General features: G+C 40.3%; 1 protein-coding gene across 2 annotated transcripts in view; it reads right to left on the reverse strand.

The window, feature by feature from the left end:
- The window catches only part of LOC150078580 (voltage-dependent calcium channel subunit alpha-2/delta-3-like), a 1,140,037-nt gene that overhangs the window by 898,815 nt on the left and 213,318 nt on the right, over window positions 1–27,904 (reverse strand). For both annotated transcript variants that reach the window (XM_090384275.1, XM_090384274.1), the window contains exon 6: window positions 3,105–3,236. In XM_090384275.1, coding sequence (XP_090240401.1) covers window positions 3,105–3,236 — 132 coding nt within the window. The remainder of the gene's footprint in view (window positions 1–3,104; window positions 3,237–27,904) is intronic.

The following is a 27,904-nucleotide window of genomic DNA, read 5'->3' on the forward strand; positions in this document are numbered from 1 at the left end:
AATACTCTATTATTAAAATATTAAAATACTGAAGTAGATTACTAAATATTGTATTAATAGAATACATTAAATGTTAAACTTTTTCTTTCTTTTGCTGGTTTCATGAATTACCGATACTGGAAAAATAATTTGGTACTGTTTCTACAGGGTTGGAATACATTTAAATAGAAAGGGTGCAAGAATATTTGCTGATGCTATCGAGGCAGTGTTAGGTGGGTTGGAAAACTGCTATCTTGGGGGGAATACAAATACTAATAGATTAACAGTAGCCACTCGCAGAGATGAAAGTGATTCTTCCACTGCTTCTATTAGAATAAGCAGCAGCCTGGAAAACAAGGTGCAGGGGATTTCAGAGACTGCTGGAATCATTGAGGAACAAGTAAATACATGGGCTCTGTTAGGATAGCTAAGAATAAGAACAGGTGCATGTATACTTGCATATACACCAATGCTAGGAGTGTAGTATATAAATTTGATGAATTTGAGGTGCTGGTCAAAACATCAAAGGCAGATATTGTTGGGGTATCAGAGACACAGATATAAGGAATGCAGATTAGTAAAGAAACACATAAAATCTGAGGACATGGGTGGACAGTGCAGTGTTGAGTCAGTTTGGTGTGATATAATCAACGAGAGGGCAAAACTGGGAGTAGGATTGTGTTATAGGCCTAATGACTGATGGGTATAATAAACACTGTACAGAGAAATAGAGTGAGCCAGTAAATGAGATTATCTTATAATGGGGGATTTTAATTTCCCAGATATTGACTGGAACTAGTGGGTAGGTCATTTGCACACTAGCAAAGCGTTTTGATTTTATTGGATCACTGTTTTCTACAGCAACAGCATGTTAGAGAGACACCAGAGGGAGTAATGCTCTTGATCTGGTTATCAATAGTGATTCTTCATGCATTAAGAATCTACAGATAAAGGAACTACTAGGTAGCAGTGATCAGTGTGCTGAAGTGGGATTTACTCCAAGAGGTAACTACCATCAGGGATAAAGGGAAGGGCTTTTGCTTTCGTAAAAGTGACTACGAAGGTCTGAGACAGTTTTAAATGCTCTACAGTGGGACCAACTGACGATGTTACCAACAGCAAATTTTAAATGGGAACCATTCAAAGAATTAGTCCTGGAAGCTACTAGGCTTATCATACCAATCAAGAAATATTGTTCAACATTTACACCTAAATGGAGGTCAGATGAACTAATGAGATGTGGCAGAAAACAAAAATTCACGGGATATATATAAATTAACAGGTGACACCGAAGGCTATAAAAGATATAACCTGGTCTGTAATCAAGTTACAAAGGAAGTTAGGCAGGAAGAGGCAGATTATGAGAAATCTTTGGCAAAGGATGCTAAGAAGAACAGCAAAGAATTCTTTACATAAGTAAACTTTAGAAGGAAGGGGATGAATCATATCGGTCCACTTGATATCGATGGTACAACTGTTGATGATCATGCTCAGGTAGTTAACAAACTAAATGAGTAATTTGAATCTACATTCACACATGAGGAGTTATTCAGGGAGGGGAATGCCAGAGGTGAATTAAACTTTGGCAGTGAGTTAGATGATTTTGTAATAACTAAGAACAAAGAAGAGGAGAAATTGTTGAAGAACAATTGTTGAATTGTTGAAAGGTAACATTATCAGTTGGTTCCACTGTATAGAATTTAAATACTGTCTCAGACCACCGTAGTCACCTTTCCGAAAGCAAAAACCCTTGATGATAGTTACCTCTTTGAGTAAATCCAACTTCAGCACACTGTGATCAGTGCCACCTAGTGGTTCCTTTATCTGCAGATTCTTGATGCATGAAGAATCCCTACTGATAATCAGATCAAGAGTATTACTCCCTAGTTGCCTCCCGAACATGCTGCTGTAGAAAACAGTCATCCAATAAATCCTCAAAAGCCTTGCTAATGTGTGAGTGACCAACCCACAAATTCCAGTCAATATCCAGGAAATTAAAATCCCCCAGTATAAGACGCTGTAATTTACTGGCCCACTCTATTTCTCTGCAGAATTGCTCATTATACTCATCAGATTCATTAGGCCTATAACACACCTACTCTCATTTTTCCTTTCCCAGTGCTTATGTCACACCAAAAAGACTCAACTTAAATGCCATTTCAAGAAGAAATGGCATTTAAATTGCTATTACTTTTTGTGACATAATCCACCCGCAATAAAGAATATAAAGCAGATTGTGAAGAATTTTGATGAAATTTTCCACAATCTTAGAAGAATTTTAGAAAGTACAAAAACCTGGTAGACCTTGTATCTCTAAAACATCTACCAATTTGGAACTTGTAGGAGAGGCTGTCGAAAGAATTCCAAAAAAAAATCTCATAGAAAGCCAAGTTTGGAATTTAAAATACTTAAAACAAGCTTAAACATAGTCATAAAGGAACTTAAGTAGTACAAGTTTTATCATTCCATTTTGCTATAAACTTTGAATGAAGATGACCGAGACAGGACATTGGAATGATTTTTGGCAACAAGCGTTACAAACCCAGATGTCATTGTTTTGTTGATTGATGAAATCACATTTAAACTAAATAGAATCATTAAAACTGCATTTTCCTTCTTATCAACTCCATTTAAAGACATTCTTAATGCCATCCAAATTTCTATCTAGTGTTGTAGAAATGGATGGGTGAATAAATTCAACTAAGAACTAGACAAACTATTAGTAGAAATGGACAGGTTACATGTTTTTTTTTTTCGCCTCTTTGCTGATGCTGTATAAAGCTTGCTTTCTTGCTTCATTTGCCACTAATATATTAGTCTTACAACAATCATACTACTAATATAATAGTCCGTATAATTTTCCCCATACAAAGAGGTAGTTAAGAATTGAAAACTTTTAGTTTAGAAATTGCAAACTTTAATTTCCATTCCACTTAGAAATCCAGCAAGGATTTTTGTTGGTCTGACCTCCCAAACTTGAGGCAGTAATATATGTCAAATGTATTACTATCTCTGAAATTTCCAAATCCCATTCCTGTAACTGCCAAATCTAATTATATTCATAATTCTATGAAAAATATCTTATCTTAATAATGAGTATTTAATATTTTTTCCCCTATACACACCTGGAAATATTCTTAAGAATCCTGTACTGCTGCCAAAATATTGCCAGTTAAGAGAAGGGTCACGTATAAGATTGTTCTTGAAAGCCGGAGTGAGCAACTCAGACCATTTAATAGAATTAATAACATAAGGATCTGAAATAAAAAATAATTATAAAAAAGTGATACAGAAAATTCAGTATTGTAACGTAAAACAATTACATAACATGCTGAGTATGGTATAAACTATTCCTAAAAATTAAAGGATTACATTCGGAACCACAAACACTTTCTTCATTTACAAGTGACAAAAATTTGGTATCACAGGCTACACAAAGTTAGGATAACAAGTACTAGGAACCAATAGTTAAAGGCAAGAATCTGAGTGTCACAGTTCAATATTTAAAAATGATTGCATGAAGTATTATATTTTATTATATTATAATATTATTATTAAAATATGCTTTAGTATATTATAATAATTTGTAAATGTATTATACAATATTTGTTTGAATATTTATTTGTCCTTAAATCTGGCCTGAGTTTTGTGTCTACAAAGACAAATCACATATCATTCAAAAGGCCTCGATAAGAAATCAAGTTTGTGACATTCACTAGAAGTAAATACAGTAACTTTAATCCAAAATTACAAAATAATTGCATTAATCACCATATTGCACAATCCTGCCAATCACTACTGTGACAGAGTTGTAGATATCAATAAGGTTCAAGTATTATAAGATATTTAGCAAAGCATGATAGGTAAAAATAAATTCTTATGGTGCATTTAATATATTCAATCAAATATTACTTATACCATAATTTTTCATACCCTTTTGGCAAAAAAAAATTAACTAAATGAAATAAATGAGAAAGATTATCATTGGAAACAGAAACTGAACACTGTTATGTAACCATCATTTTTGACATAGAAACAATAATGAAATTACATGAACAATTCATTACATAAAATGTTTCCTAACATAGTTTGTTTAAAATGGGTAGCACCAGTTTTCCTTAAAAACTAGTTTATTTTAGTTATTCTTTTACAAACATAACAGGAATAAGTATAAAGGCAATACTACACAAAGTAAAACAGTGAGGATAATATGCACTGTTTTACATATTGTAATGTAACCAATGTATTTCCGTCTGTGTGAAAGTCTACATGAGCACTTTAAATGTCACATTGGATGGCATTCATTCTGGCATGCACATGGGTAGACCACTGCATGTATCATTCTGCTCATACAAAATGATACATTTTTGAAAATAGATGAGCAGTTGACATGCTTTGTCAACTAACAGAGTGTTGTTATATTAACTAACTACACTATCTGATGCTGAAAAATTTATTAAGTAACTGGAAAATTTTTTATTTGCTTTTGTGTATGCTATTTTTTTTTTAAATTATGCAAAATAGGCTATTATGTGCCAAGACCCAGGGGATCACATCTGGTGAGTATGGGCTTGGAACACCCAGGGGTCCTGAGCTGGATGTCATCATTCTTCGCTGTTTTTGGTAATTCCCTTCTACCTCTCTCTCTCTCTCTCTCTCTCTCTCTCTCTCAGGGTAACTCAGAATTTTTTTTTATTTTGGTTGGTGCAGCAAAAGCCTTAGACTTCCTTGTAAAATATGGCTAATAATAATAATAATAATAATAAGAAGAAAATGTACCATACTACAAGCATGAACCCCAGGCAGTACTAGAGACCCCAACCCACAAGCTGTACAGGGACCGCACCATAATAAAGGCCATCCCATACAACAAACTGGACAGAACCCTTGTGGACAAGATGGAAAAAGCTACCTACCTGATTGACATAGCGGTGCCCAACACTAGCAATGTCCAGAAAACCCATGAGGAAAAAATTAGGAAGTACACGAACCTGAGACATGAAGTCAAGGAGATATGGCATATGCAAGAAGTAACGACCATCGCAATAATCGTGTCAACCACAGGTATGGTGTCAAAGACTCTAGCAGCAATAGACCTCCCAGAGAACACCTACAACGAACTCCAGAAAGCTTCAATCCTGAACATTTGTAGGATAGTCAGAGAGTTCCTCAACCAAAAGTAACACCAGACATAACAACCACCACCCTGTGTACTTGGTAGCAATACCCGTCATGAGGTGGAACCCCAAATCAGGGAGAAATAATATAAGTGCAATAATAATAATAAGACAAGTTAAGAAAGAGAGGATTAAAAATAAATTGTGTAATGAAAGAGATTACCATAATTTATTGATGAGGTAACCTCTTTCAGAGGTTATATAAATAAAAAATATAAAAGGTTATATAAATAAAAGGATACAAAACGGTATATGTAATTATATATATTTTTATTACATATACTGTTTTTTTATTATTATTATTAGCCATATGGTGCTTATGCTGCACCAGCTGAAAAAAAATTCTGAATTACCCACGAGAGAGAGAGAGAGAGAGAGAGAGAGAGAGAGAGAGAGAGAGAAGTCGAGGTTACCTCATCAAATGGTTATATAAATAAAAGAATGAAAAACAATATATATATATATATATATATATATATATATATATATATAAATATTAAAAAAATTATATATATTCAGAATTTTAAATACATGTATATAAATTAACACAAAAATTTATAAATAAAGGACATCATTTTTGGATAAAATCTGGCTGAGTGTATAAAACTCAGTCAGATGGTTAAATGCAGTAAAATGTATTTAATTAAAATCTATACAGTCAATTAAAACATGCTTAATGAATAAAATGGTGCCACAGGACTCACACATAGGAGGGTCTGTAGCCCTCAGCAAAAAGAATGCGTGAAATGACTGTGTCCTATGTGGAACCAAGCAAGAACAACTTCCTCTTTATGATCTCTGTGCAAAAATAGACTGCCATGGTTTCATTACAGGCTTTATGTGATGTACTTTACTCAAGGCTTATTCATTCAATACTGCCAGTGGGAATGAATCTTGTGCCTGTAGTGAATTATTTGCCTATAGTCTCTATAGGGACTGATAGTTGTTGGAGTGGAATTTATTGGCATAATGGCTGCTATGGTCAAATTGCACCTGTTACTTTGGAATGTTGGTCAATGTATGAAAGTAGATGGGTCTGGAAGTGACTATACATTGATTATTTTTAGATAAGTAAATAGTTCTGATAAATTACATCACCTGCAAGTATATGGGTTAGTTGCACAGGTATAATTGCACAGAGGGTAATGTACATGCTCAATGATAATATGCTTCATGGTAAGTGTGGATCTACAATGTGAGCAAAGTGGAGGATTTTCTCCCAGCACTAAAGATAGGTGTTGTGGATGTATACGGCCAATTCCTGCTCTTATAAGCATGACCTCTTCGTGACTGTTTAATCAAGAACTGAATCTCCATAGCTGTGGATTATGTTTTATTTCAAGAAGCTTGTTACCTGTCTGGTATGCCACATTTCAGACCAAAGCTCAGTACATATCCGGCATATGATTAGGTTTTTTAGTCAGAATAAGGAACTGGGATGGAAAATTCGCAGAGGCAGTAGTGCACACCTTTATGAATTACTTGCAGGTCCAGAGGGAGAACTCCCGCCAGGACTTGGAGCATTGGATTGCTTACCGTGCAGCAGGCATGGATGATAGTGAGAAGGATATTATGCTGAATGGAGGTGAGTTTCCTTCGGTTATGAACAATGAGTGCACAATGATACCAGACACCTGTACAGTAGGTTACAGTGGGAATAAATACAGCTTTGTATAGCATTTGCATGAGCAGCGATTGAGGACCCAGTCAGACCTGCTGATCCTCACTATGATTGCGGTGCAATTCCTGACTTTGTGATGAAGGTAGTTTAGATGCGGGTAAAACGTGAGCTTGGGGTCGAGAATTACCCTACTTCATCTCAGTTGCCAGTTTGATCGTTCTACCAGCAATTTTAATCTGCAGTGGCCTGCTTATTTGAAGGGTTCCTCTGAGTAGAATTGAAGTAGTTTTCTCAGGGGATATATGGAGTTTATGGAGGCTGGCCCATTATTGTAGCTTTGTTAGGACTTCATTGGCTGTTGTTTCCAGGGAAGCTCTGGAGTTTCCAGTGACTGTCAGAATCAGGTTGTCTGCAAAGGCTTGAGTGGAAACAATGGCCCAGATCTAGGTTCAGGAACTCATCCATGACCACATTCAATAGAAACAGGCCAAGGACAGAGCCCTGGGGGTAGCCTCTGTAGATATTTCTGGAGACTTGTCGATAGGCATTTCTGACTGTAACACTTCTGTTGTGCAGATAGTCCTGTATGCAGCTGTAAAGATTTGCTGGAATGCTAACTTCTCTGAGTCTTTGTAGTATACTTGAATTTTTGACAGAGTCCATAAGCTGTCAAAGGGCATCTTCTGCTGAACAGCCTGCCCGAAAGCTGAACTGGTTTGGGGACTGGAGATTTGAACTGTCACAGTGTTTTTCCAATCTGGATATGAGAAGACATTCAAATATTTTGCTTAAAATGGGAAGGGGTGCTATGGGTCTGTATGACCTTGGCTGATCTGGTGGCTTACTTGGGTTCTTCAAAATGAACAGATCAGCCTCTTCAAAGTGGAGATGGGCCTCTTTCCAGTCATCCAGGAAAAGTCCAACTTCCAGGCAATGGTTGTATAGGCTGGAGAGAAGATTTGATTGTGCTTCTGCGAGCTTCTTAATTACTTCTGGTTCAGTGAAGTCTAACCCTGTACTTTTTTTGTATTTTGTTTTGCCAATGGCAAGTTTTAATTCATCTAAGTTGAAAGGCTGCCCGATAGCAGTGGTGCTGTAGGATGCATTTTCAGCACAGATTTCTTGTTGCTGACTGGATTCTGGATCTGCGTTTAGCAGGATTAGGGTGTCCAAGATGTTGTTTACTGACTCCTCCCATGTGAGAGTTGTGGTGCCCTGCGGGGTGAGTGTAGAGGAGATGACCTCACCTCTGTTTCTTCTTGGCTCTAATTAAGCTAGTATAGTCATTTCTTAGCCTACAGTAGTAATCGCGCAGTTCACGAGGGGGGGGCAGGTACAGCAAGCATACTGGAATGCTTTCCGTGCTGCACGAACCTGATGGCGGAGATGTTCCAGTTGGTTGCAACACCACCATGGGACAGTACTCGGGAAAGGGTGTTTCTTCTTGATTGTTTTGTCACAGACATTGGTTATGATCGATGTTATTTTCCTCTGATGCTGGTTGTAGTTAAGGTTGGTGAGATTGGTGTTTCCAGCAATTTGAATGGCAACTTGAACCGTTGAATTAAAGAGGTTCTAGTCTGCTTTGTTAATTGCATAATGGATGATATTGTTTTTAGGCAGAGGTGCTGGTTCTAATGAGCATTGAAGATTAAAAGTAATCACCCTATGGTCGGAAGTTGTCCAAGCCTCGCAGGCTTTCCAGTTGGTGATCCTAGTGGCAATGGATCTTGTGGCTGATGTCTATTGTGGACTCCCATAGGGTGTTACTGAGCATGGGCATGTTGTTGAGCTTGTTCGGGATTACAAGAGAATGTAGTGAGAAAGTCCTCAAGTTGGCAGCCGTTGTGGTTGCCCAGGCGGTCTTCCGAGGTGTTGTGCCACGTTGCAGAACAGCAGTTGACATTGGCATAAAGAATCATCTTCCCATCTGGGAGGAGGGGCTGGACTGCTTGCAGATACCTGATGGCAGGGGCTACGTCCTCGCTGGGCAACAGTACAATGAGATGCTGTGGAGCGATCCCATAGGCTCTATAAGCTGGGCACACACTGCACATGGGGTACAGAGGGTGTGGATTTTGGTGGCAGTTATGTGCAAGTTCCTAACAAGGATAGCACCCAGGGAGCGTCTTCTTCTGACTGTATAATTTTGTATGTAAGTGGATATCTCCTGACTTTTCTTGCATTCGTATAGGGCTCTTGGATGAACAGGACATCTGTATTGTCTTCATCAGCCTTTATTCTTATTTTGTCCACAACAGCACATGCTCGCTGAGCGTTTAGCTGCATAAATTTCATGATTGTACAGTTATATGTCTTATGTGGGGCCATGGTCAACTCTTTGTTGTTGTGTGCTTCTTGACTTCGGATAAATCAGGCATTTGTTATCTCTTATCGAATGCTTGTAATCCATTTTTGCAGGTTTACAGGTTGCAGCGAACCAGTTTCAGTTTTTTTTTAGGGCCGGTGTTAAAGCTGTGCCACTTTCTGGGCACAGTGCCCACATGTGGAATTGATGTTGTTGTTGTTGTTGAATGGTTTTTAGGAGCATTAGCAACTAAGGCCATATTGCTCCGTGAATATGCGGTGGTCATTCCCTGACCTTTCCGCATCATCCGTATTTGGTGGTGACGGGCTCGAACCCCGGTCTAATCAAGAAGCGTGTGCTATGTACTGCTGCTCCTTCCCACCTGGCTACGGAGGCGCCTATGTGGAATTGACTTGTGTACATGTGTGTGTAGTATGGCTGAACCTGCAACAGCGAAAGCACTTTTGGATGGCTATGTTTTCTTTGAACCTATGGCTGATCTGCTCGAGGTACCCCCTGTCCTGCTGCTTAATTACTTGCCAAGCTTGGGCCAAGAAGTCAGTGACCCAGTTTACATTCTGGGAGGATTTTCCTTTGTCTGGTACTTTGGTCTTACCACATCTTCGATGCTGGTAAATTCGCTTTCACCTTGGAGATTTCTTCAGCCACTTGTTCCAGTGTGAGGTTTTTATCGATGCCAAAGACAAGAATTGCTGGACCTTTCTTTTTGGGGGTGTCAGCTGTGAATCCCATGGGGAAATTTTTGGGTTATCCAGTATTTCTGGGCTTCGTCTTGCATTGCAGTCTCAATTATTACTCCGATGTTCCTGGTTTTTCTTATTGATTTGATATGGGTGTTCTTTAAGTTGCTTGCAAATTTTTGTACAATAGCTGTTTTGATGGCTTCACTCAGTTCCATGGGGCTGTCTTTGTTGGATATTAGGAGCATTAGCTCCTAATATCCAACAAAGCATCTGGGTGGGCTTGAGTGCTTCAATATTCTTTTTTGAAGGTTTCCTCAGCGCATCTGCATAAGAGTGGGTGTGCTGTAGCATTTCATTTCCACACTCTTCCTGGTAGGTTCCCATTTTGGCTTTGATCTGCTCATTGTTGGCTCTGTGCTTGGCCCGTTCCTCTGATCTATTGTCTTGGACGAGTTCCTGGGCTTGGACCTTGGGGGGGGGGGCTGAGCCCTTGGCCTTTGTGGACGACCTTGTCCTGTTGGTGCATGCAGACACTAGGTCGTCCTTGGAAATTATTGCAAATGTGGTGCTTGTGAAGCTCCAGAACTGGGCAGCCTTGCACAACCTTACCAACTCGGCAGAAAAAACAAAATCCATTCTCCTCAAGGGCAGACTACAAATTAGAAGACCACCTAGATGAAATTAAACTTCACCCCCATCCGACTGTACACAGAGGTTAAATACTTAGGTATTTACATCGACTCGGGTCTTACTTTCCATAACCACCTGAAATATCTAGCCATCAAAATCCGGAAGTATGCTGCCATGATCAGGAGGGTGAGCAGAGCCGACTGGGGCCTGAAGCACAAAGCTCTGACCCTCATGTACAAAGCAGTATATGTCCCGATTGTTTGCTACGGTGCCTCCACCTGGTATAGACAAGCCACACCAACAAAAAACAAACAGAAGCTGGATACAATTCAAAGGTTCATGCTGCTATCAATTAGTAGGGTGTGCCACACTGTTAGCACCCCGGCCTTGCAAGTTCTAACAGGTTGTCAGCCACTCTACCTAGAAGTAGCCAGGCGAGGCCTATATTACCACCTTAGTTGTTGTTGTTGTTATTTGGTTTTTAGGAGCATTAGCAACTAAGGCCATATTGCTCCTTGATATGCGGTGGTCATTCCCTGACCTTTCCGCATGCTCCGTATTTGGTGGTGACGGGCTCGAACCCCGGTCTAATCAAGAAGCGTGTGCTACGCACTGCTGCTCCTTCCCACCTGGCTACGGAGGCGCCTTTACCACCTTAGGAAAGGAACACCAGCTGAAATAGTAAATCTCCAGCTGGATCTTGCAAATGATCCCAAGATAGAGAAGAGGAGAATCACCCAACACCTAAAAGCGATATGGCAACAGAGCTGGGAAACCACACAGAAAGGAGACATCACGAGGCAATTCCTCCCAACTATAAACCATACTCACCCAGAGCCCCCTCCCCGGTTCTCACCTGGTCTGCACATGACATTTATTATCACTGGACAAGGCCCCTTCCATCAGAAACTCACAGCTAATGGGATTGAAAGAGACCCACGGTGCCATTGTGGAGAAGAATAGTCCTGGGGGCATCTCATGTATGAGTGCTCTGCCTATGACAACAGTAGAATCAAGTTTGCTACCGCAATTCAAAGGAATCCACGTAACCAAGAGTCCTCGCTGCTGTTCGATGAAAACACGTACAGGGCACTAACTGTGTATGCGCAGGAAATCTTCGCACTGAGGCTAGCCAAGATTGCTGAAATGAGAACAACATTGGATCATGCTGCCCAAGGCCTGAATCAGACTGGTGTGGGTTATCTCCTTCTCTGCTAGAGGACACTGCCTTGACAACTTGCTAATCCTTTAAGGGTAGGAACACTGCTGGTACCATTCTGGTGCGGGACTGCTGGCACTCAGTGAGTGCGGGATACTGCTGCAAACCCCTTATAGGGTAGGATCAGCCGGCACCGTTCTGGTGTGGGATTGGTGGCACTCTGGAGAACTTCTGAGTGCAGGATACAGAGTCCATTGGCCTCTGGTGATCATGCAGGGGCACCTGTCCAGTGCTACTTTAACTCCCACTCCCAGACCCCTATTTTCACCTCACAAAGAGCGGACTGCTCCTCAACTTCAGTCCGTCGTCCTTTTCCCTCTTTCTGTTCCTTCTAACTCGTACTCCTGCTCTGTGTTTTCTCTCCCCCCCCCCCTTTTTTTTTCACTTGACCTTTGTCAGGAAGCTCCAGCAACCCTGGGAAAGGCCAGCCAGAGTATAATGGGCAGTCTGGCTCACCTCCCATTGGTGGTGGCGGGCAACGTGGGGTCCCATTAGGGGCTCTGCGGCCAAGCAGCCAAAGATACAACAAAAAAACATAACACTACTCTGACAGAAACCAGACATTACACTTTTTCTGGCTTTTACAGAGATTCTGTACTTCTTCACAAAGTACCATGGTGCAGATGTCGAAAACCACAGGTGGCACCTTTCACAAAACACTATGCCACTATGTTGACTTAAAGGTCAAAAAAGATGTGTTCCATCCAGCTCCATATCTTTATTATATCTCTGCGAATCGCAGATGTAATCCAGTTGGTCGGCTTGGCCATGAGAGCTTTTACTGGACAGAAACAGTGGATGGATATATCGGTTTCAGAGCTGTCTGTGTATATCAGAAGAGTGTGAGCATTAGCCAATGCATGATTGTAACTGACTAAAATTGTAGTTCGATAGGGAGTGTTTTCCCTACTGAAGAAAATAGTTATCACAAAGAGGTATATATACTGAGTGGACAGAAATCATGGGACACCTACCTAGTAATGGGTAGGCCCACTTTTCACCCGGATAATGGCAGTCGCACAGCAAGGCGTTGAGTCCACTAGTTCATGAAAGCATTCCACAGGTATTCCCATTAATGCTTGCTGCACTGCTGTCCATAATTCCATCACATTCCCGGGTGGAGGATCCAAAGCTTGAATGGACCTTAATACAGCATCCAAAGATGCTCCAAAGGGTTCATATGTCCGTTGAAGGGGAGAGGCCGTTCCTGTTCCATGGTGTAAAATCTGCGGAAAGCTCTTCGAACCATGTTCTAGTCACCACAGCTCTGTGAAGAGATGCACTGTCCTGCTGGAAGAGTCCATTGCCCTGTGGATGCACGATGACCACGAACGGATGAAGATGGTCTGCAAGGATGGACACGTAACCTGGCCCATTCAGAGATGCATCTAGATGTACCAGAGGTCCCAAAGTGTGCCAGTTAAACACGCCCCAGACCATTACCAACAGTCTGGTTTCTGCCAGATACACACCCTCTTGTCCGCTTGAAATAACTGGAAACAGGACTCATTGGACCAGGAGACCCATCTTCCAATCATCCAAGGTCCAGTGCCGATGTTCTTTCGCCCAGTTGAGGCATAGAGTCCTGTGTTGTGGTGTTAGCAATGGGACTCTGGTGGGTTGTTTGTTGTTTTTTAGGAGCATTAGCAACTAAGGCCATATTGCTCCGGGAATATGCGGTGGTCATTCCCTGACCTTTCCTTATCTTCCGTATTTGGTGGTCATGGGCTTGAACCCCGGTCTAATCAAGAAGTGTGTGCTACGCACTGCTGCTCCTGCCCACCTGGCTACGGAGTCGCCGACTCTGGTGGGTCGGTAGCTCGCTCCCATAACCTGCAGCTAACGATCACCCGGTGGTCTTGATGGAGATATTTCTGACACCTCCCTCGTTCACGTCGGCGGTGATTTGTGCCACTGTCCCTCTCCGGTTGGTTGAAACAATGCGAGACCGACCTCGATGGTCACGTTCATCTACCACCTTTCACCACCCGCAGTGCTGTCCATGATGAGATGTTATTCCAGAAATGGCCTATTCCTGATACACTCTTGATACTGTTGAATGGGGGATAGTGCAATTTCTGTACCATCTCTGCGATAGAGCGATCTATGTGTCATCTCCCTCTTTCAAAGTCACTATCATCCCTCTTTTAAATTCTGTTAACTCAAGGCGTTTATCCAAACTGACATCGAATTACCGTCTACATGAATGCAGTGATGCAGCGTACCTATATATCTGCCAAGCTTTGTGTGTGTCCACTAGTGAGAAGGGGGGTTAACAGCATCGCATTGCCCAGGAACCAGGTATCCCATGAATTCTGTACTTTCAGTGTATATTGCCCATGGTGCTTGTATTGTGTCTGCAGCTTGAAAGATATTTCAAAGATAGATGTTCCAGTGTTGGGTTACTGCTTGTAGCTGGATACCAGCACATTTATTTTCATTGGGTTTATTTCTTTATAAGTTTTCCCACTGAGGTTCAAAGAGATATGTCCAGATGGGGTGAGTATGGGTTTGGCACACCTAGGGTCTTGAGCTGGATATCATCATTCTGCTCTTTCTTGGTGATTCCCTTCTTTCTTTCTTTCTTTCTTTCTTTTTCTCTCTCTCTCTCTCTCTCTCTCTCTCTCTCTCTCTCTCTCTCTCTCTCTCTCTCTCTCAGAGTAATTCAGAAATTTTTTTGGCTGATGCAGCATAAGCTTCAGGCTTTCTGGCACCATATGGCTAATAATAATAATAATAATAATAAAGTGAGGCTACGTAATTAGGCTGCATAGCTAAGAAGCAATACTTTTCTCCTAAGATGTTGTAGAAGTTCATTGGCATCTATATGCAAACTTTGCACTGGAGATGTCTTAAAGGCTCAAAAGGCACTATGCTGGACTGGATGTGTGAAGCGATTATCTCCCTATGCCATAGAAGAGATAGCTTTGAGGATAAAAAGTAAAAAAAGTAAAGTGCAGCCATTATCAACCCACTGCAGGATGGAAGCATCCTCAACAATTCATGCTGAGGGAAATGGACCATAATCTGCCACGCTGGTTCAGTGCGGGTTGGCAGATCAACCGTATTCAGCAGTCAGGGGCTTGAACCCCAGTCTATTCAAAGAGTGTGTGCTACTGCATTCCAGCTCCTGACCACTCGGCTACGGAGGCCTTTGAGGCTTTGAGGATATGTGTCTTTTTCATGCAATGAGTTGGTATTTGTATTATTTGCACCTGAAAGGTAAATTTAGTGTCAAGTACTAGCCCCAAGAACCGGATATTGTTGCTAAGTGGTACTGGCTGGATTCCTAACCTTAACTCGGGATCCGGATCTGGATCTGCTATACACTTTCGAAAAAAGCGTCAGCTTTTTGCAAAAGTAGATAGTAGTGGTTTTTCTTCCAGAGAGGCAATATCCACAACTCTGTTTTGTTTATTGAGAGCTGCAATTGTCATTCAATGGAGTGCATATTTTGTGAGTGGCAGGATATTGTAAGGTCGTCTGTATATACACAAGTGTCAACATTAGTTGGAATATTCTCTGTTGCATTGTTTAGCCTAACTGCAAAGGGTGTCACACTAAGAACTGATCCTTGTGGGACCCCTTCTTCTTGGACAACTGTACGGGATAGTGAATTCCAGTAATGTGCTTGAAATATTCTTTTTGGAGAATGCTCTGTACAATTGGTGGTAGCTAACCTCAAAGTCCTGTGGCTACAGATTTTAAAGAATGCCATAGCACCAGATGGTATCAAGGGCTTTTTCAATGGCCGGGCAGGCCATGACAAGATGTTCTTTACAGATAAAGGCATTCCCGTATGTCGGATTCTACTGTGATCATAAGATCTAGAGTTGACTGATCTTTTCGAAATCCATACTGATTCTTATTCATCTCTGAATGACATTCTAGATACCATACTAATCGAGCATGAATCATTTTTTCCAAATGTCTTACCAAGGCAACTGCTAAGAGATATTGGCCTTAAATTTTGTGGATCTGATTGATCCTTTCCAGGTTTAGCAAAAGCTAGGACTATTGAGTGGTGCCAAGAAAGAGGGTAGTAGTCTTTTGGGAATATCTGGTTGAAATATATCAGTAATGAATTCTGAGCTTTCTTGTTTAGGTGTTTAAGCATCATATAGTATATCCAATAAGGCTCTGGTGCAATATTAGCTGACCTATTTAGGGAGCTCTCTCTAGTTCATAATGTAAAAAGGTCAATTTTATATGGAAGAGATGCAGCTGTACTGAAGTTCAGCTTATACTTTTCTGAATTGGCTTTTACCTGTTTAAAGGCTGGCTCATATGCTGATGTGGCAGAGATATGAGAAAGCATTCTGCCAGGACATTCGCAATTTCTATTGGAGAGGAGCAGTCTTTACCCTTCCAACTTATAACAGTCTTTGATTCTGGGAGGAATTTTCCATTCAACTTTTTGATTTTATACAAGATTTTTCTACTGTCTGTATTTTTAGTAACAGCAGAAGCAAACCGGATCCAAGAGACTTTTTCCCTATTTTTCTGCATATAACATGCCTTGGTTTTAGGTTTTTAAAATTAATCAAGTTGTCAGTTGTTGGGTACTTGCAAAATAGATACCGTGCTTTATTCTATTCTTTTTTGGCATCACGGTATGCATCGTTCCATCACATATTGGCATGTCTCTCAGGACAAATTGTAGTTTTTGGTATAGCACAAGTTGCAGCTGTTATTATCAGTAGTAATGGGTCAGTAACATCATATATAGACTGGTTTTTGTTGACTTGATCATCAGAGGAAATTGCATCGGTAAACTTGTTTCAATCTGCCTTTAAAAATTTCCATTTTATGGGGCTGGCAATATGTGATGTTCTTTTTGTTTACAAATAATTAGGTAATGGTACCTATTTAGTGGGTTACATAAAACTAACCATGAATGATTCAGAACAGTTTTAGGGAACATGTTGAGTTAGCATTAGTAGAGGCATATGATGCAAAAAAGCAAGCTTATATACTATCAGTCAAAAAAAAAACCTGTCCCATTTCACCCATCCATTCACCTGCAAGGTGTCTACTCTCCCACAGGAACTAGTAGTTGTCAGTGACTCTATTGTCAGGGAACTCATTTCCCTGACAATAGAGTCACTGGGGAACATGCTATGGAAAAAGGATAGGTGGAACAGAACCAGCGTATGTCTGCCGGGAAAAAGATTGATGACGTTGTAGAACGGATATCATCTTTTAAGGGCACAAAAGGTGATATTGTTGTACACATTGGCACTAATGATATTAAGAGTAGGAGACCGGCAGAATTACTTAACAAGTACAGGTCACTGTTGAAATAAAGCCATGAATTAGAGTTCAATTTGAAAGTGTTTGCTATTCTGCCCAGACACGATAGAAGGGATTATACGATGAGAGCCTTGTTGATCAATTCGACCCTGGAAAGATTGTGCAAGGCTCAAGGGGTAGAATTTTTTTCAGCCTAGTCTGTACTTGTTAACAGGAGAGACTGCTTCTACAGGGATGAAATACACTTAAATAGAAAGGTTGCAAGAATATTTGCTAATGCTATCGAGATAGTGTTAGGTGGTTTGGAAAACTGCTAGCTTGGGGGGATACAAGGACCAATAGATTAATAGTAGCCACTAGCAGAGGTGAAAGTGATTCTTGCTCTGCTTCTATTGGAATGAGCAGAAGCCTGGAAAACAAGATGCAGGGTATTTCAGAGACTGCTGGGAGTCACTGCGGTACAAATAAACATGGGTTGTGTTAGGGTAGTTAAGAATAGGAACAGGTACATATATACTTGTATATACGCCTATGCTAGGAGTTTGATAAATAAATTTGATGAATTTGAGGTATTGCTCAGAACATCAAAGGCAGATATTGTTGGTATATCAGAGACATAGGGTCACACAGATATAAGGAATGCAGAACTGGAATTTGGGGAGTACAATGTGTACAGGAAGGATAGACAGGATAGTAAGGGAGGAGGGGTTATGTTATTAGTTAAAAAGTACATAAAATCCAAGGAAGTGAAGCCAGTTGACATCGCTGGACAATGCAGTTTCGAGTCAGTTTGGTATGACATAAGCATTGGGAGATCAAAATTGAGAGTAGGAGTGTGTTATAGGCCTAATGACTGTATAATATGAGTATAATAAGAAACTATATAAGTATAATAAAAAACTGTACAGGGAAATAGAGTGGGCCAGTAAATCACAGAGTCTTATAATGGGGGATTTTAATTTACCAGATATTGACTAGAATTTGTGGATTGGTCACTCACACACTAGCAAGGCTTTTGTGAATTTATTGGATGATTGTTTGCTACATCAGCATGTTCGGGAGGCAACTAGAGGGAGTAACACTCTTGATCTGATTATCAGTAGTGATTCTTCATGTATTAAGAATCTCAGATAAAGGAACCACTAGGTGGCAGTGATCACAGTGTGCTGAAGTGGGATTTACTCAAAGAGGTAACTACCATCAGGGGTAAAGGGAAGGGTTTTTGCTTTTGTAAAGATGACTATGATGGTCTGAGACAGTATTTAAATTCTATACAGTGGGAAAAACTTCAGTTATGATAATACCAACAACAAATTCAAAACAGGAAGCATTCAAAGAATTTATCTTGGAAGCTACTAGATACATACTTTAGGCTTTACATACCAACTAAGAAATATTGTTCAAGGTTTAGGTCTAAATGGATGACAGATGAACTAATGAGACATATGGCACAGAAGAAAAATCCATGGGATACATATAAATTAATGGGTGACATGGAAGCCTATAGATATAAGCTGGTCTATAATCAAGTCACAAAGGAGATCAGGCAGGCAAAGGCTGATTATGACAAATCCTTGGCAAAGGATGCAAAGAAAAACAGAAAACAGTTCTTTACCTATATAAACTCTAGAAGGAAAAGGATGAATCAGATTGGTCCACTGGATATTGATGGTTCAACTGTTGATGATCCTGCTCAGGTAGCTAACAAACTAAACGAGTATTTTGCATCTACATTCACACATGAGGAGTTATTCAGGAAGGGGAATGTCAGAGGTGAAGTAAACTCTAGCAGTGAGCTAGATGATTTTGTAATAACTGAGAGGAAAGTGGAGAAGATATTGTTGAGGATAAACATAAAAAAGGCACCTAGGGTGGATCGGATCTATCCAGTTATATTAAAGGAGGCAGCAAAGGAAATAAGCAAACCCTCAGCCATAATTATGAGAGCTTCTTTGGACTCAAGGGAGGTACCCATAGACTGGAGATGTGCAAATGTGACCCCAATTCACAAAGGAGGATCAATGGCTGACACAAGTAATTATAGACCTGTGAGTTTAACTTCTGTTCCAGGAAAATTAATGGAGGCACTAGTTAAAGAAGCACTGCAGGATCATCTAGACAAGACTTCAGTTATAGCGCAGACACAGCATGGTTTTGTTAAGGGAAAGTCTTGCCTGACCAATTTGATTGGATACTATGATGCAGTCACAAAAGAACTGGATGCAGGGAATAACTTTGATATTATATATTTGGATCTTAGAAAGGCTTTTGATGCTGTTGCACATGGAAGACTGCTGCACAAATTGGAGCAGTGTGGCATTGGAGGCAAATTGCTGCTATGGATAAAGGGATGGTTGAGGGGGAGAAGACAGAGAGTGGTAATCAATGGACACTGCTCATCGTGGACAAATGTTATTAGTGGAGTCCCTTAGGGTTCAGTGTTGGGTCCATTGTTGTTTTCTGTATTTATAAATGATATTGATGATGGTATATCAAGCTTAATGTCCAAGTTTGCAGATGACACAAAGGTTGGCAAGGTTGTTAAGGACACTACTGATAGTATGCTGCTGCAACAGGATCTGGAAAGGTTAAGCAGATGGGCTGAGAGGTGGCAAATGAAGTTTAACATTGACAAATGTAAAGTACTACATATGGGAAACAGTAATCCCAGAGTAACATATCAACTCTGTAGTACTACACTGACAGTGGTAGAGAATGAAAAGGACCTGGGGTAATTGTGTAAGCTGGTATGAAGTTTTCTGAGCAGTGCAGAAGAGCTACAAGAGTAACTCATGGTGTCTTATCAATGATATACAGGAATTTTTCTAGCAGGGATAGATAGGTGATTATTCCCTTGTATAAGGCAATGGTAAGGCCACAACTTGAGTACTGTATACAGGTCTGGAGGTCTTATTTCAAGAAGGATGTAGAGCTGCTGGAACAAGTACAGAGAAGGGCAACAAGATTAGTGAATGGAACAAAGGGTTGCTCTTACAAAGAAAGGCTTAAGTTTTGCAAATTACAGTGTCTGGAGATTAGGCACCGGCAAGGTGATCTGATAGGTGTATAAAGCCTTGAATGGTTTGTGCATGCTCAATGCTGATGGGATTCTTCCTCTTGCTCAGAATAATCACATGAGAGCACATAGATTCAAATTGAGGAAAGACAGACATATGATAGATGTGCGGAAATTTGCCTTTAGCCAGCAGGTAGTTGGTTGGTGGAACAGACTTCCATCCCTTGTTGTTGATGGCCTAAATAAATTTAAGGCTCAGCTGGACAGGTATTTCGAACGAACGGAGGGGTGAAATGCAAGTGGGTTTTTTTTTGGTTTTTTTTGGCTGGTGCTGCATAAGCTTTCTTTCTTGCATCATATGCCTCTACTAATGCTAATGCCTCCCAAAAGGCTCGAGGGGTAATGAAACAAAAAAAATTGAATGACTTTTTTTTAGAAAAGAAATTTAATTATGTAATATTGTTTTCCTTTAAATTTTTTATGACATTACTATACCAATGTAAGCCAAAATATTAAAAATAGGTATGTATGTAGATATCTGTACTATGATTTTTTGATGATCAGGTAAAAAATAAATAACAATTAAAGTTGAATTAAATTTCATTGGGTTATGTATATGTAATAAAATAAACAAGTTAGATGACCCGGTCTATTTTATGTATAACAGTATGTATAATGTAGATATTCTATTATCTGTCTATTCCATTATCCCTCATGGTCTCGGTTCCATATCCTGGCGAATAATTGAACTTCTACTGTATAAATATAAAAAACTACTTTTTTTCGAAAACAAGAGCCAATCTGCCATTTTAAGCACTATTCCATATTTACCATCCCAAAATCTATAAAGTGAACTTAATTTGATGCCTGTAACAAGATATGATCCAAAATTTGTAGTTCAGTGTAAAGTGAGATTCTGGTTGTCAAAGAACTGTTTCAATGAGTTTTCCTCATTTGTCTATCTGGGGAGATCCCCCCCCCCCACACAGGATTGTGCCCATTGAAATCTCCTAACAGAATGAAAGGAGATGGAAGCTGGTTTATAAGATCCTCCAGTTCTTTCACAGTGAATTCTTTGTTTGGAGAAGGTATAAAGAGACTACTACAGTTAACATAAAACTCAAAGCAATATGTACCACTACAGCCACTAATGTGGTCCACAGAGGGATCTGTTTTGTAGTAACCTTGTTGTCAACAAGTATGGCTACACACCTCCTTTTGTTGAGTGATTAATGTTTCTGTCATTGATAGATGCTATAGTTTTTAATCACTGGAGTCACCTGTGGGATTAGATTGGTTTCTTTCAGGCAGAGGCTTATTAAATAATTGGAATTTGATTAGATCATAAATATCAAAAATATTGCTTTAGAGACCTCTATAGTTCCGATGAATAATGTTCTTCTTTATTTAGTTTTAGAGATTGTGTATGGTTCTGTCTGTTTTTTGTATTGATCTAGTTTCGTCCTTTCTTTTTCTGCAATGGTAGGGTGCCCAAGGTCCATATAGTCTTCTGCATGTAAATCTGAGACTGGCTCATTCTGCAGGATACCAGCATCAATATCCATATTTGCTGAGCATGGTTGGTCTGCAATATTTGGGGCTGATGCTTTCAATTTTGCAGTTTCTGGCAGAGTATCAGTTGCAGTTGGTGGGACTGTTAGCAGAGTATTACTAGCGCAAGTCACTTTACATTGTTCTGTAGGTGACAACTGTGGGGACGATAGCACTGATCGAGGCCAATCTGCAATTGAGATGGATGGGAGTATTGTGATTGCCGTTTTGTGTTGCTGTTGACTGGTATTTTTTGGTTGCTGCAGCATAGGTAAATTTTGACATGATGAGCACTCATTTGGGTGCTCCTGCACCTTTGACTTTTGTCCCTTCTCCCTTCTCTCCCTTTTGTCTACATTCTTCATTATCATCAACCTGCTCTTTACACCCAGTATTCAAACCTTTCTTCTATTTAATTCCCTGTACTCTCTTCTAATAAAACAATTTTTTTTTTTTACTTGGTTTCCATCAGGAAGCTCAGGCGACCCTGGTGGAGGCCAGCCAGAGTATGATCTGCAGCCTGGCTCACCTTCCAGTGATGGTGGTGAGCAATGCAGAGTTCCACTAGGGGCCCTGCGACCAAGAAGCAAGAGACAATAGTATTATCAATTAATCAAAAATATTTATTAATCTTATTAAATTTCATTGTTAATTAAGCTGTATTTAAATGGAAATCATGACCCAGAGTAGAGCTGCAAAGAAAAGATCACAGACTAGCGAGAGTGCTACGACTCAGGGGAGAAACAAAGTGGGCAATTTTCCAAAGCATCACAGTTTCAAAAAATGTACGAAATGTGAAACGTTTGCTGAACTTTCTAAAACAGGACATGATCTAGCCAAGAAAGATGACTTTATGTGTGCTAGATGCCTAGAGTGTCAAGAAATTAGGCACCAACTCAGCATTCTGATGGGTCTATAAGAGCTTGAGGTGTAGGGTAAATGCCTTCAAAGATATTAATATGAGGGGCCCATCAAGCTCTCATCTATCCAGCTCAATGGTAGAGCTCATTTCTGTGCATCAGGCAACACAGGAGAAATCTCTAAGGCAGAATGTACGGGTCCCAAAGGAACTAGTTACTCTTAGTGACTGGCTCTATTCTTGGGTAGACGGGGAATATATTATGCAAGAAGGATAGGTGAAGCAGGACAGGGTATGTCTGCCAAGGGCAAAGGTTGGTGACGTTGTAAAGCAGATATCATCTTTTAAGGGCATAAAAGGTGATATTGTTGTACACATTGGAACTAATGACATTAAGAGTAAGAGATCTACAGATTTACTCAACAAGTACAGATCAATGTTGAAAAAACAAGTCGCGAGTTATGGTTGAATGTGAAAGTGTCTGCAATTCTGCCCAGACATGATAGGAGGGATTATATGATGAGAGCCTTGTTGATAAATTCGGCACTGGAGAGATTGTGCAAGGCTCAAGGTGTAGAATTTTTTTCAGCCCGGACTGTGCTTGTTGACAGGAGAGACTGCTTCTACAGGGATGGGGTACATTTATACAGAAAGTGTGCAAGAATATTTGCTGATGCTATAGAGGCAGTGTTAGGAGGGACGGAAAACTGCTAGCTTTGGAGGATACACAGACTAAAAGGTAAACAGTGGCCATAGGCAGAGGCAAAAGTGAATCTTGAACTTCTTCTATTAGAGTGAGCAGCAGCATGGAAAGCAATGCAACAGAGATTTCCAGAGCTGTTGGGTCATAGTGGAACAAATAAATACATGGGCTGTGTTAGGGTAACTAAGAGTAGAAACAGGCGCAAGTATACTTACATGTATACCAATGCAAGGAATATAGTTAATAAATTTGATGAACTTGAAGTTCTAGTCAAGACATCAAAGGCAGATATTGTTGGGATATCAGAGACGTGGTGTCACACAGATATAAGCAGTGCAGAATTGGAATTTGAGTAGTACAATGTGTACAAAAAGGACAAGAAGGGAGAAGAGGTTATACTGTTAGTTAAGAAACACAAAATGTAAGGAAGTGCATCCAATTGACATAGATAGACGTACAATGTTGAGGCGGTTTGATGTGACATAAGCACAGGGAAAAGAAAAATGGGAGTAGGTATGTGTTATAGGCCTAATGAATCTGATGAGTATAATGAGCAATTGTGCAGAGAAATAGAAAATAGAGTGGGCCAGTAAATCAGTATGTCTTTCATTGGGGATTTTAACAACTCAGTTAACTGTGGATCTCGTGAGTTGGTCAATCGCACACTAGCAAGACTTTTATGAATTTATTGGATGACTGTTTTTATACAAAATCATGTTCAAGAGGCTAACATTCATACTCTTGATCTGATTATCAGCAGTATTCATTCATGCATTAAGAATTTGCAGATAAAGGAACCACTAGGTGACAGTGATCACAATGCACTGGTATGGGAATTACTTAAAGATGTAACTACCATCAAGGGCTTGTGCTTTCTTAAAGTTGACTAAGGTGGTCTCAGACAGATTTTAAATTCTGTACAGTGGGATCAACTGATGATGTTACCAACATTGAATTCTAAATGAGAAAGATTCAGGGACTTAATCTTGGAGGCTACTAGGCTTTTCATTCCAACTAAAAAATACTGTTCAAGTTCAAGCCTAAATGGATGTCAGATGAATTAATGAGGCTTGTGGCAGAGAAGCATTAGCATTAGCATTAGTAGAGGCATTTGATGCAAGAAAGCAAGCTTATGCAGCATCAGCCAAAAAAAAAAAAAAAAAAAAACCCACTTCTACTTCACCCCTCTGTTCGTTCCAAATACCTGTCCAGCTGAGCCTTAAACTTTAGGCTATCAACCTCCACCACAAGGGATGGAAGTCTGTTCCACCAACCAACCACCCGCTGGCTAAGGGCAAATTTCCGCACGTCTATCCTACATCTGTCTTTCTTCAATTTGAATTTATGCCCTCTCAGGTGATTTTTCTGAGCTAGAGGAAGAATCCCATCAGCATTGAGCATGCTTAAACCATTCAAGGCTTTATACACCACTATCAGATCACCTCGCTGGTGCCTAGACTCCAGACACTGTAATTTGCAAAACTTAAGCCTTTCTTCGTAAGAGCACCCCTTTGTTCCATTCACTAATCGTGTTGCCCTTCTCTGTACTCGTTCCAGCAGCTCTACATCCTTCTTGAAATGAGGCCTCCAGACCTGTATACAGTACTCTAGGTGTGGCCTGACCATTGCCTTATAGAATGGAATAATCACCTCCTTATCCCTACTGGAAAAATTCCTGTATATCATTGACAATACTCCATGAGCTACTCTTGCAGCCCATCTGCACTGCTCAGAGAACTTCATATCTGCCTGCACAACCACCCCCAAGTCCCTTTCATTCTCTACCACTGTCAGTGTACTACCACAGAGTTGATACGTTGCTCTGGGGTTGCTGTTTCCCATGTGTAGTACTTTACATTTGTCAATGTTAAACTTCATTTGCCACCTCTCAGCCCATCTGCTCAACCTTTTCAGATCCTGTTGCAGCAGCATAGTGTCAGTAGTGTCCTTGACAACCCTGCCAACCTTTGTATCATCTGCAAACTTGGACATTAAGCTTGATATACCATCATCAATATCATTTATAAATACAGAAAACAATAATGGACCCAACACTGAGCCCTGAGGGACTCCACTAATAACATTAGTCCACGATGAGCAGTGTCCATTGATTACCACTCTCTGTCTTCTCCCCCTCAACCACCCCTTTATCCATAGCAGCAATTTGCCTCCAATGTCACACTGCTCCAATTTGTGTAGCAGTCTTCCATGTGCAACAGTATCAAAAGCCTTTCTAAGATCCAAGTATATAATATCAAAGTTATTCCCTGCATCCAGTTCTTTTGTGACTGCATCATAATATCCAATCAAGTTGCTCAGGCAAGACTTCCCCTTAACAAAACCATGCTGTGTCTGAGCTATAACTGAAGTCTTGTCTAAATGATCCTGCAGTGCTTCTTTAACCAGTGCCTCCATTAATTTTCCTGGAACAGAAGTTAAGCTCACAGGTCTATAATTACTTGTGTCAGCCTTTGATCCTCCTTTGTGAATTGGAGTCACATTTGCACATTTTCAGTCTATGGGTACCTCCCCTGAGTCCAAGGAAGCTCTCATAATTATGGCTAAGGGTTTGCTTACTTCCTTTGCTGCCTCCTTTAATATAACTGGATAGTTATATTAAAGGAGGCAGCAAAGGAAGTAAGCCCCAGGTGCCTTTCTTGTGTTTATCTTCAACAGTTTCTCCTCCACTTTACTCCCAGTTATTTCAAGATTCTGTAGCTTACTGCTAGAGTTGAATACACCTCTGGCATTCCCCTTGCTGAATAACTCCTCATGTGTGAATGTCGATGCAAAATATTCATTTAGTTTGTTAGCTACCTGAGCAGGATCATCAACAGTTGACCCATCAATATCAAGTGGACCAATCTGATTCATCCCCTTCCTTCTAGAGTTAACATAAGTAAAGAACTCTTTGCTGTTTTTCTTTGCATCCCTTGCCAAGGATTTCTCGTAATCTGCCTTTGCCTGCCTAACCTCCTTTGTAACTTGGTTGCATATCAACTTGTATCTATCATAGGCTTCTGTGTCGTGTGTTAACTTGTAAGTATCCCATGCATTTTTCTTCTCTGCCATATGCCTCATTAGTTCATCTGACATCCATTTTGGCCTAAACCTTGAACAATATTTCTTAGTTGGTATGTAAAGCCTAGTAGCTTCCAAGATAAGTTCTTTGAATGCTTCCCATTTTGAATTTGCTGTTGGTAACATCATCAGTTGGTCCCACTGTATAGAATTTAAATACTGTCTCAGTCCATCGTAGTCGCCTTTACGGAAGCAATAACCCTTCCCTTTACCCCTAATGGTAGTTACCTCTTTCAGTAAATCCCACTTCAGCACACTGTGATCACTGCCACCTAGTGGTTCGTTTATCTGCAAATTCTTAATGCATGAAGAATCACTGCTGATAATCAAATCAAGAGTATTACTCCCTCTAGTTGCCTCCTGAACATGCTGATGTAGAAAACAATCATCCAATAAATCCACAAAAGCCCTGCTAGTGTGTGAGTAACCAGCCCCCAAATTCCAGTTAATATCTGGGAAATTAAAATCTCCCATTATAAGACTCTCTGATTTACTGGCCCACTCTATTTCCCTGTACAGTTCCTTATTATACTCATCAGAGTCATTAGGCCTATAGCACACTCCTACTCTCAATTTTGATCTCCCAATGCTTATGTCACACCAAACTGACTCAACACTGCACTGTCCGGCGATGTCGACTGGCTTCACTTCCTTGGTTTTTATGTGTTTCTTAACTAATAGCATAACCCCGCCCCCCTTCCTATCCTGTCTATCCTTTCTGTAGACATTGTACTCCCCAAATTGCAGTTCTGCATCACTTATATCTGTGTGACACCACGTTTCTGATATCCCAACAATATCTGCCTTTGATGTTTTGAGCAATACCTCAAATTCATCAAATTTATTTACTAAACTCCTAGCATTGGTGTACACGCAAGTATACCTGCACCTGTTTCTATTCTTAGCTACCCTAACACAACCCATGTGTTTACTTGTACCGCAATGGCTCCCAGCAGTCTCTGAAATACCATGCATCTTGTTTTCCAGGCTTCTGCTCATTCTAATAGAAGCAGTGCAAGAATCTCTTTCACCTCTGCCAGTGGCTACTGTCAATCTATTGGTCTTTGTCTCCCCCCAAGCTAGCAGTTTTCCGACCCACCTAACACTGCCTCAATAGCATCAGCAAATATTCTTGCACCCCTTTCTATTTAAGTGTATCCCATCCCTGTAGAAGCAATCTCTCCTGTTAACAAGTACAGTCCAGGCTGAAAAAAATTCTACCCCTTGAAGAAAAATTCTACCCCTAAGAAAAATGTATGGGATGCATATAAGTTTTCAGGTGACACAGAAGCCTATGGCAGATATAAGCTTGTCTGTAATCAAGTCACAAAGGAGGTTAGGCAGGCAAAGGCAGATTACAAAAAATCTTTGGCAAAGGATGCAAAGTAAAACAGCAAAGAGTGCTTTACCTATGTAAACACTAGAAGTAAAGGGATGAATCAGACCGTACCACTTAACATAGATGCGTTGACTATTGACGATCATGCTCAGGTAGCAGATAAACTGAATGTGTATTTTGCATCTACATTCACACATGAGGAGATATTCAATAAGGGGAATGCCAGAAGTTTATCAAACTCTAACAGGGAGCTAAGTGATTTTGTTATAACTAAGAGCAAAGTGGAGGATTGTTTTTGTTTGTTATTTGGTTTTTAGGAGCATTAGCAACTAAGGCCATATTACTCAGGGAATATGTGGTGGTAATTCCCTGACCTTTCCACATCCTCCGTATTTCGTGGTGACGGGCTCGAACCCCGGTCTAATCAAGAAGCGTGTGCTACGCACTGCTGCTCCTTCCCACCT

The sequence above is a fragment of the Mastigoproctus giganteus genome, chromosome 11, assembly GCF_048544385.1.
Source record: "Mastigoproctus giganteus isolate SK-2022 chromosome 11, ASM4854438v1, whole genome shotgun sequence".
NCBI classification, from domain to species: domain Eukaryota; kingdom Metazoa; phylum Arthropoda; class Arachnida; order Uropygi; family Thelyphonidae; genus Mastigoproctus; species Mastigoproctus giganteus.